This window comes from Brassica oleracea, chromosome C8 (assembly GCF_000695525.1).
Source record: "Brassica oleracea var. oleracea cultivar TO1000 chromosome C8, BOL, whole genome shotgun sequence".
Classification (NCBI taxonomy): domain Eukaryota; kingdom Viridiplantae; phylum Streptophyta; class Magnoliopsida; order Brassicales; family Brassicaceae; genus Brassica; species Brassica oleracea.
In genome coordinates, this window is record NC_027755.1 from 36,034,206 (window position 1) to 36,044,682 (window position 10,477).

Here is a 10,477-nt window from a genome sequence, read left to right on the forward strand (position 1 = left end):
GTAAATACATAACAGAATCCTTTTATAGTTCTCTCTCTGAGATTGAAATATACGAATGGGTATACTATTTATCACATAGGAGATGCATCTTGTCTTCTTTTGATCATTCGACTTTAGCTCAAAAAATATTTAGATTATTATCAAATTTGAAAATAAACAACTCTCTAAGTTTTCATTCTTTAAGGTTCATGAAAATTAGTCTTAAACTCACTACGGTTTATGTCAACATTTCATCAAGAGAGACAACATAGCAGTAATAATAGAGAAAACATCAAAACCAAAAGAAGCTTGGACTTCAGTACTTGACAGGTGCGCCTTGTGTGGGTAAAAGACCAAACCGTTTCTTCAACAAAACTCTCTCCTTTGAATATTTATCATCAGGAGAGAATCGGGCTGCAATAGCACACAACCGTTTCAGTTTCAATGAAAGAATCAAACTTACAAAAAAACACAAAATGGTCTATAAAGAAGCTAGACTCACCTGGATGGGCAGATTCAGTGGCTGTCCCAAGCGGTGATTCCTTCTGCACAAATTGAGTTTAGACTCATGATTAAGCAATTAAGTAAACAAATACAGTGAGCAGAGAAAAACCCAAATGCTAAGGTTAGTTAAGCTTGTGTACAAAAAGAAAGAAGTTAATCAATAACCAAGATCAACTATGTCTGAGAGACTTCGGTAGACTAAGATGAATGAAACAAACTTAAATCTACTAGTTAAAGATTAAAAGCAATTACTAATTAAAGATTAAAAGCAAACAAAATCAAAGCTCGAGATAACTTTTATTTAACCGTTTTATTCTCTTCCAAGGTACTAGTATCGTGGGATGTCTATACAACTACTTGTAAACTAGTACCTTAGTGGTGTAAACTTTCTCGCCCTTCTCGTTGATATAGCACTGAAGATACATTTTCGTCTTCCTTTGATTTCAATGATAATCCCTGTAAAGTAGAATTAACATTATAGCAGAAAGATAACAATCCGATTAAAATTCAGGACACGAGCAAACCTTGGAGATTTTAGAGACGAGAGTACGATTAGGGTTTTGAGGTAGGAAGAGGTGCGTGTGTATATAGGTATTCTCGAGTCAACGAAATGGGCTTTAGATATAAACTGTTAAGCCCAATAAGGACACTTTGGGCCGATCTCAATCGGAATCCATCTCGTATCTCTAAAGGTGATTTAAGATACTTCCTCCTCCGGCGAAAAAAGAGACGAGGAAACGATGGGGAAAGCTTCAGAGACACCGGCGAACGCCTCGAGATTTCTTAAATCAGAAGTCAAATCCGAGAAACCTCCGTTCGGAGTTGCCGTAGATGACACCAAGCCTGTTCTCCAGGATCCGGTACAATATCTCGTTCTCTCATTGAGCTAGAAATGAAGTAATAGGATCAAACTGAATGTTGTTAGATTGTTCGTTTCAAGTATGTCAAGCTTCTTATATTTAGTATGGAATGTGAAAACGTTAAACTGATTCATTTGAAAAATGCAACTCTATGTTGGTCCCAATTAAAAAATGTGTACATGTAATTTTTTCTAAGGAATATACTGATTATATAATTCAATGTACACTTTTGTGTGTTTGGGCTTAGATTGTGCGATCGGACCCAATGGAGACTGAAGAAGCTGTGCTCAGATTGCCTTCCTTCCCCACTCAGAATCTACAATAGCTGCTTTTAAGACCAGACAAGTGCCAGCAGCACCAGAACAGAGTGTATTTTCATTGCATTACTAATCACAATGTAAGCATTGCAAAACTTTTAAAGTTTGGTTTCTCAGGTGAAAGAGAGACACTTGTGCCATCTGGCAATCAACTCGTAACAAACATTCCTATTTTTTCTTAACTAAAATCTCAAAACATATACAATGTTTGGATTGGTTTGTTATGTTTTCATTAATTAAGATATACAATCATGTTGAAAGAATCATAAATCCATCATTAATTATTAAAGAAAGAAAGGGAAGAAGTCTGCATGAAAGAATCAGAGAAAATGACGCTACCATGAAAATTTCATGGGCTTCAGCGAGATTCTCGCTCATTCTGTTCCTCTCTCCCTCTCTCTTCCTGCCTAGGTTTGGATCTCTCACGTTTAATGTTAAAAGATTTGATATTCTTAGGTGTTTTATGATCCTCTCCCATTTCTAGTTTCTTTAGGCGATGATTTTGAAATCACTGGTTTATGCACAAAACGTTGTTTTTTCAATCCCAAGCTTATAATTTGTGTGTGTAGTCAAGAAAGAGAGAGAGAGAGTATTAATATGGATTCTACAAAGGGTTGGTTTCAGAAGCGGCAGATGCGTGGAGGGTCCAGATATAAAGGTGGTGGTAGTAATGGCTCTGCCGATGAGCAGCCAAACGTACAAACTGATGAAGAAGCTGTCTCAAACACTACTAAACAGAAAGTTGCAGCTGCTAAACAGTACATTGAGAATCATTACAAAGAGCAGATGAAGATTCTGCAAGAGAGGAAAGAAAGGTTTGTACCAAGAATGTAGACATCCTTCTTTTCTTTTTTTTTGCCATTGCGTGATTTATTTGGTTATTTGATATTAAAACAGGAGAAGCTTGCTAGAGCAGAAGCTGGCAGATGCAGATGTGTCTGAAGAAGATCAAAACAATCTTCTCAAGTTTCTGGAGAAGAAGGAGACAGAGTACATGCGCCTTCAACGCCACAAGCTAGGCGTTGCTGATTTTGATTTGCTTACCATGATTGGTAAAGGTGCTTTTGGAGAGGTAATCTTTTCTTCACACCCTTGATCCGCCTACTTGCAAATGTGCATTAACTTCTTCTTGTTGTTTCTTGTAGGTTAGAGTTTGTAGAGAAAAGACTACAGGTCAGGTCTATGCAATGAAAAAGCTCAAGAAGGCTGAGATGCTTCGCAGAGGCCAGGTGATATGTGACTACCTTACCTAATATCATAACTTGAATGTGGTGAACCAATCATTCCTAACTATTTCATTTTCTTCTTCAAAGGTTGAGCATGTGAGATCAGAGAGGAACTTACTTGCGGAAGTGGACAGTAACTACATAGTGAAGCTCTACTGTTCGTTTCAAGATGATGACCATCTTTACCTTGTGATGGAGTATCTTCCTGGCGGTGATATGATGACTCTCCTGATGCGCAAAGATACTCTGACAGAAGATGAGGCCAAGTTCTATGTCGCTGAGACAGTTCTCGCCATCGAGTCCATCCACATGCACAATTACATCCACAGGGATATCAAGCCGGACAACTTGCTGCTCGACAGATATGGGCACCTGAGACTGTCGGATTTCGGATTGTGTAAACCTTTGGACTGCAGCGTCATTGGAGAAAACGAGTTTTTGAACAATTCTAGTGGATCCACGGAGCAAGAGGATGGATCAGCTGCTCCAAAACGCACTCAGCAGGAACAGCTCGAACATTGGCATAGGAACAGGAAGAGGACGCTAGTAAGACTTTAAGATTTTGAATTGAACATTTCTCTCTCTCTCTCTCTCTCTCTCTGTATGTGTGTGTGTTTGATTTACAAATGAAACAACAGGCTTATTCAACAGTTGGGACACCAGATTACATAGCTCCAGAAGTTCTACTGAAGAAAGGCTATGGAATGGAGTGTGACTGGTACATGCAATTGAGGCTCTCTTTTTTTCTTTTCTTTTTTTTATCACCAGATTATGAAGATAGTGCAGTTTAGTTGCTGAATAGAAAAATGCTCTGTAGGTGGTCCCTTGGAGCTATCATGTACGAAATGCTTGTAGGATATCCTCCTTTTTATTCAGATGATGCTATGTCAACCTGTAGAAAGGTAAATTATTTATGCTCTCATTGAAAAAAAAATAAAACCAAAATAAAACAAGACAAAGAATGTGAAGTTTACCTATACCACTTACACTGGACATCAAACTCTTGGTTTGGTTTGCAGATAGTAAACTGGAAAAGTCATTTGAAGTTTCCAGGGGAAGCAGTATTGTCAAGGGAAGCAAAAGATCTTATCAACAGCCTTTTGTGCAGTGTCAGACGTAGGCTTGGTTCCAAAGGTGCTGATGAAATAAAGGTGTCCTTAATTAAACTGTTTTTCTTTAAAAAGTTCCCCCTTTTTTTACAAATATGTAAAAGTTTTATCAGCTTTGAGTATGGATATGTAAAGAGTTCCATCTGTAATGCATCATTTGCATTTGCAGGCTCATCCATGGTTTGAAACTGTTGATTGGGATTCAATATTCGATATGGATGCAGCGTTTGTTCCTGAGGTCAATGACGATTTAGACACTCAGAATTTTGAGAAGTTTGACGAGGTAGTAACTAAATCTTTCATTATCCTTTGTGTTTGATGGAAGCCTAAAAGATTTTTTGAGTTAAATCTCATTAATTTTGTATTTGATGATTAATATTTCTTTGTGTGTTATTTGGTAATTTATGCAGTCCGAGTCACAAACTCAGACATCATCCAAGTCTGGCCCATGGAGGAAGGCAAATGCTACTCCCTGCAAAAGACTCAACATTACCTTCATTTTATGTTTACTCAATTCCTGTTTTATTTCTGCAGATGCTGTCGTCAAAGGACGTAAACTTTGTTGGGTACACTTACAAGAACTTCGAGATCGTTAATGATTACCAAGTTCCTGGAATGGATACCCACACTTGATCACTGTCTCTTTGTCTATTAAGTTTGAATGTTACTTCTAATGCATGCTTTCTTGCAATTTTGTAGCGGAGTTAAAGAAGAAGAACAAGTCGAAGCGACCACCAATGGTCAAATCACTCTTCGGTACACACCATTTTGTTTTTTTTTTTGCCTCTTGAAAGCTCAAAAACCTTTGATCATGTTTTACTAATTTTTATGTATTTTAAAACCGTTCCATAGATAGTGGATCATCGGATTCACCGGAAACAACAACGAGATCGGCTAGTGATCGACCCCCTCCTACTCCTACTCCGCCAGTGGCTAAGGGAAGCTTTCTGAAACTTCTACCACCAGAACACGACGTCAGGTCAAAGCATGAAGCTTGCTAAAAATAGCAAACAATGTTTAATTTGTATTGTTTCGATTTGGGTTGTGTCCTCAATCTTACGAACCGACGATCACTCCTGCTATCTCCAAGACGAACCAAGTCTCATTTATTGGCATGCAAATATTTTTAATTCATTTTACATAATTGTAGTTTTTTTTTTCTCAAAAGTCAAGTTGGTGCGGAAGGTGTATAAAACTACGAAATGCTTTTGTTTATATATATACACTGTATATTATTCTTGATCAATAGGTGGAATCATGACTTGTGGATTAGAATTATTACATAGTTTTTGACTCGTTTCTTTTTGTTAATAGGTTCATAGTAATTTCGAATTTATGTCATAGCGCGAATGCAAATGGGAGTGATATTTATAGATTTGTTGAGAAGAATGAAGAAGATTAAAGAAAAATTCCATTGGATAGCATAAAAAAGTTTTTTTTATCACAAAAATAGTTTTAAGAGTCAAAATGATCCAAATAGGTTTTATTGGATATTGGTTTGGTTTTCAAATTTTAGACCATCTCCAACCCACCCCTATTTCTATTTCTATTTCTATATTTTCTTCTAAAATAAAAAAATTCTATTATAGAGGTGAAAATGATCCAATGTATGTCTCTGTAATAGAGTTCTTCTATTTATAGAGGAAAATATAGAGATATGTTATTTTCACCTCTAACTATAGAGGCAAAAAGTAATTTTCCTCTATATTTTCCTCTAAAATAGAAGAACTCTATTATAGATGCATACATTGAAGCATTTTCACTTTTATAATAGAGATTTCTATTTTAGAGAAAAATATAGAAGTGTACACCGGAGATGCTCTAATAAGGATATAAAATCCGCTCGGATTAAGTTTTTGGTTATATTATTTTTTACTATTTAAAGAACGGAAATGTTTTTCCATCGTAGAAAAATGCATCAAACTATGATACCACTAAATTCATATAAGGGAACCCGTTTATTACTACGTAACATTTTTTGCGGTTCTAAGACTAAATGTTCTATCGTACATATTCAACAAGCATGTTGCAACACAATTATATTAGAGAAAAGCTAAACAGTAGATTATTCGTCCATCACTCAATAACCTCGCAAGTGAATGATGCTCGTCTTTCTACCTTTCTAGCCTCCAAAGTACCAATTCAACTGGATTAATACGAAACATCATCGTTTAGTTGGAGAGCGGTTGCAGCCATATAGCGTCTGTGATACATGGGTGTGCTTTCTGGATATATCATTTGCCTCGCCCCTTCAACCTTGATATGGTGACCCAACATCTTCATCGTTGACTAGCATTTGACATATATAAGCATATAGTTATAGAAACACATGTGTGATGTGTCTAAACAATACAATAGAAAGAGAGATGATTAGGTTGAGCTGTGATTTACCACAAAAAGCCTGAGGCTGTGCCAAATGTGTAGAGGAGTGGGAAAGGGAGAGAGCAAATTCCCAATGGAGGTAAAAGTGATGCCGAAGATATGGAGGACGAGAGAAAGTGGCTGAGGGTTCATACCACCGAGAAGTGCCATCAATCCCGACGTGCGGAAGCCCCCACTACAGAGGTAATCATAGCAGCCTTGTCGCATCGCCTCTTTTGCTTCGTCCTTTGATGCAACCAGCACTTGAGAAAATGCATCCCCTAATGTGTTAACTGTCGCTGACATTGGCTTCACCAAACAATATCGAAGTTTTTTTTATTTATTTAGAAAAATGTTTAGGCTCTTTAAGCATAAGGGATTGGTGTGTGACGTGTACGTACTAACCTTTCGAATATCATTAAAGTTTTTGATGACTTGAGAGACTTGGGTAACATTGGCAAGGTTCTCCAGTGGCTTTAGAAGATGGCGTAAAATAAGAACGTCGGACTATACAACCATCATACCAGAAGCGATTAATGGATGTCGCATGTTGAATGCATCTCCTAACACAATCACTCCTTTCTTCTCACTCAACGTAGCAGACATGCTCTTGGTTGGCACCACTTTCATGCTTGCTCCATCATTGATCCCTTTTATGAATATTTCACGGAGCTGTATAGGTATCTGAAATTATAATGAAAATTACTGTCTATAATTCACACTTTAAATTTTCACTATTCACATGGTTATTTCAACAGCTCAACTAAAAAGATGATGAATGCATATATTTTGCATGGACAGTTTTCAAATGATAAAATGTGCTTATATACAAATTTGGTTAGGCACAGACACAGGGGAATTCTCAACGAAATCTGGATACTATGCTGCTCTGCAATGCAGAACACAACTCCCAGAGGACTTACATCAGGAACTGAATAACCAGTTTGATTGGAATAAACAGGTTTGGAAGCTCCCAACAGCACCGAAAGTCAAGATGTTTCTGTGGAAAGTTTTTAAAAACACGTTACCGGTAGGGACTAACCTGGTAGCAAGGAACATACCGGTAGATCACAGATGTAAAAGGTGTGGCCTCCCTGAATCTAGTACTCATCTTCTCTTGCACTGCTCCTTTGCGCAACAAGTCTGGAAAATCTTACCGTACGGAAGGAGCATTGAGGCAAGCGGATTATTAGATTTAAGGGAGGGTTGGATGAGGTTGCGCAATGAAGTGGTACTACCGCCAGTGGGACTGACCTCTCAGCAACTTACCCCATGGATCTTTTGGCATATCTGGTTAGCAAGGAACAATGTGTGTTTCAACAACAAGTACATCACACCGGAGGAAACAGCAACTCGGGCCTTAGCTGCAGCCAGAGAATGGAATCTTAGCCAAACTCAAGAATGATTTGTGAAGAAAAAACAGAGCACTCTGGTGGCTGTAGCGCCTAGTGGTGTCCTGATTCGTACTGACGCTGCGTGGAATGAAAGTCTTTTGCTTGCAGGCCTGGGTTGGACAATAACTACGGAAAACCGGTCCTGCAAGTTCGCACTATATGCAGAATTCGTCGGATCTCCCCTAGTTGCTGAAAGTCTGGCCTTGCGAGCCGCTCTGCATAAATGCAAGGATATGGAGCTACGAAGAATTTGTTGTGAATCTGATTCATCTCTTCTGATCAAGGCGTTGCAGACGAATGTTATGAGCATGGAAATCTACGGTATCGTGGCGGATATCAATGAACTAATTCTTGCTTTTGATTCTGTTGCTTTTCGATGGATTTCTAGAGAGAAAAATAGGGAAGCTGATATGTTGGCTAAGAATTGTCTAGCTGATGAACAAGTATTGTATGCTTTAAATGTTACCTAACTCTCTGAATGAGTAATGAATGTTTGTGTTTCAAAAAAAAAAAAATACATATCTCTCATCTGTAAGTACTAGTAACACTAACTTAGTTATTTCAATTCTCTCAAACTTGATCACCTATTGAGAATCTAATAAACTTGATGCGTACCTGAGGAGCCATACTTTCCTTAAGGAATGTAGACATTTCACCGTTTGCAATGGAAGGAACACTATCGGCGGGAATTTCGGCAATACAACGAACCTCATCGCTGCTTATTTGATACATAATGCAGACCATAGGTCTAGAAAGAATTAGATGTAGACTTTTTGGATCATACAGTTGACTATTCCTCGCGATGTAACCCACCATGTACGTGTGCACTTCCTCCTATATATATACAGATATATGATCATACTTCTCAAATTTAGAAACTAAAGATGAGTATATCTCTAACGGCGAAGACTTAAATCTACTTTAGAGAAGTATATAAATACTCACAATACTATCAACGAGAGACCTACGAAGGTTTGAATAGCATCCGTCACAGACTACGGTGAGAGGTGCAAAAGCCGTTGTTTCTTGGCATGCAGCAGTGTTCTTGTATATCACACCTTTGATCACTCCCTTTTCTTCTATTAAAGACTTCACAGTTCCTTCTTCCATGTGCTCACTAAATGGCCAGTAGTGTATAATGTCAGTGAATTACGTTAAGGTTATATAATGGATTCAATCTCCAAATTAGTCGAAAATAAGTGAAATGATAAATATCCATTAAAAAGCCAAATTATATTATATTGAAAAGCCAAATTATATTCTAACTTACTGTCATAATAGGGTTCGAATATCTATTCTTATAAAGAGATCTCACGGTACTATTGTATAAAAGTAAAAATTAACTAAATCGCTATAACTGGATTATCCTACATCTTTTGTAGTTAATTTATCCTATATGAGAAGTATCAGTTTTTGCTTGTAGTGTTAATTTCAACTCATCCCAATACCTCTTATCAGATCAATCTAGAAAAAGCTCGTTAGTTAACCATAGCAAGTGACGAACAAAATACATAGTAGAGTATTTTCATTTTGACTAATCGATATCTCCAAGTATATATACCAAGTCTCAATTAAAGTGTCATACCACTATACTGTAGAACTATAATTAATAAACGAGGATGTGAGAGATAATTAGTACTTAGGAAGAGAAGAAGCCCTTTGGCGCAGTCGTTGGACCAATCGGCCATTGTGAAAAGATCGAGCAGATGGTTCATAAGGAAAGGTGTTGTTTTCCACAGGAAAAGGTAAAACCCCTTCTTTCCCGTCCTTGTAAACGGCCAAGCCCGTGAGTTTTTGCGCATCTATACCCTCCAGACAATCTATACGTACAATATCACACACAAAATATTCATATTGACTATGGGGTCGATTTGCTTACAAATATCAATTAAAAACCAAACTAAAATTTGCTTACAACTTCATTTGTAACATTTTTTACCTCTCAGGTTCAACCTAATCAAAGATCTTCTTGTAAAATCTTCTCTTCATTTTTATGATATTTACAATTTAGCAAAAAAAAAAATTTATATACAAATTAGATTATTTTTTTACCAAATCCTAACCAAATTTATTTTGTCCACCTGAACTTTTCTTTTTGTCAATTGTCCACTAAAAACTTAAAACCAAATTTTGGTCGATGTAAGAATCATTTTGAATAACAATTATACCCCATTGACAAGGATTGTAGTTTTATGTTTTTCATGCAGATTTATTTTCAAAGACAATTAAAAGGACTAAATAAGAGCCGTAGAAAATTGATTTTCAAAGCTAACATATTTCCTCTTTAATCTTTTTTGATGTAGATTCATTTTTCAAATCTAAAATATGATTGCTTTTTTTATCCAAACAAAAGATTGCTTTTCAAAAATGACTTTAGAAAGAAATAGTGCTTTCTAGAGCAATTACAGCCCTTGCCAATCAACTCCTAGTTTACATGGAAAAAAATACTTTTCTGCCTCTAGTCTTTTTTTGCTAGAGAATCAGCACAAATACTCATGCTACGCGAGATCTCGTCTCATGAGAAAGACCGAACAAAGCTATCTCTTATCGAACTGAGCTAGAAGTCCAGAAACGTTTTCTTTTTGATTATAAACGGGTAAAATTCTCAAAACTAAACATCTAAAAACTTAATAACCGAACTGGACGAATCACAAACCGAATGTCAACTCTCACCAATAAAACTGTGATTGCAAGACGTGTGAATGCACTTTGGATTTTAATATGGAC

The 10,477-nt window shown here is 36.9% G+C and overlaps 2 protein-coding genes and 1 pseudogene across 6 annotated transcripts; 1 reads left to right on the forward strand and 2 right to left on the reverse strand.

The window, feature by feature from the left end:
- Window positions 1–153: 153 nt before the first annotated feature.
- On the reverse strand, window positions 154–1,102 carry LOC106312568 (H/ACA ribonucleoprotein complex subunit 3-like protein). The gene is made up of 4 exons (XM_013750134.1): window positions 1,008–1,102; window positions 855–939; window positions 482–524; window positions 154–393 (listed from the first exon to the last, which is right to left on the reverse strand). The coding sequence occupies exons 2-4, from the start codon at window positions 906–908 to the stop codon at window positions 296–298; spliced, it is 195 nt and encodes a 64-aa protein (XP_013605588.1). The 5' UTR covers window positions 909–939; window positions 1,008–1,102; the 3' UTR covers window positions 154–295.
- An 80-nt stretch (window positions 1,103–1,182) lies between these two features.
- LOC106312566 (serine/threonine-protein kinase tricorner-like) lies at window positions 1,183–5,212 on the forward strand. Of its 5 annotated transcripts, none has more exons than XM_013750128.1 (14): window positions 1,183–1,343; window positions 1,591–1,740; window positions 2,230–2,475; window positions 2,558–2,732; window positions 2,806–2,889; window positions 2,974–3,432; window positions 3,525–3,604; window positions 3,704–3,788; window positions 3,906–4,037; window positions 4,165–4,278; window positions 4,406–4,453; window positions 4,530–4,614; window positions 4,695–4,751; window positions 4,848–5,212. In XM_013750128.1, the coding sequence occupies exons 3-14, from the start codon at window positions 2,258–2,260 to the stop codon at window positions 4,994–4,996; spliced, it is 1,686 nt and encodes a 561-aa protein (XP_013605582.1). In that variant the 5' UTR covers window positions 1,183–1,343; window positions 1,591–1,740; window positions 2,230–2,257; the 3' UTR covers window positions 4,997–5,212. The 5 variants fall into 5 exon arrangements, with proteins under 5 accessions (XP_013605582.1, XP_013605584.1, XP_013605583.1 ...); XM_013750130.1 differs by having other exon boundaries at window positions 2,273–2,475; XM_013750129.1 differs by having other exon boundaries at window positions 2,285–2,475.
- An 804-nt stretch (window positions 5,213–6,016) lies between these two features.
- LOC106312567 overlaps window positions 6,017–10,477 on the reverse strand; it is a 5,892-nt pseudogene continuing 1,431 nt past the window's right edge.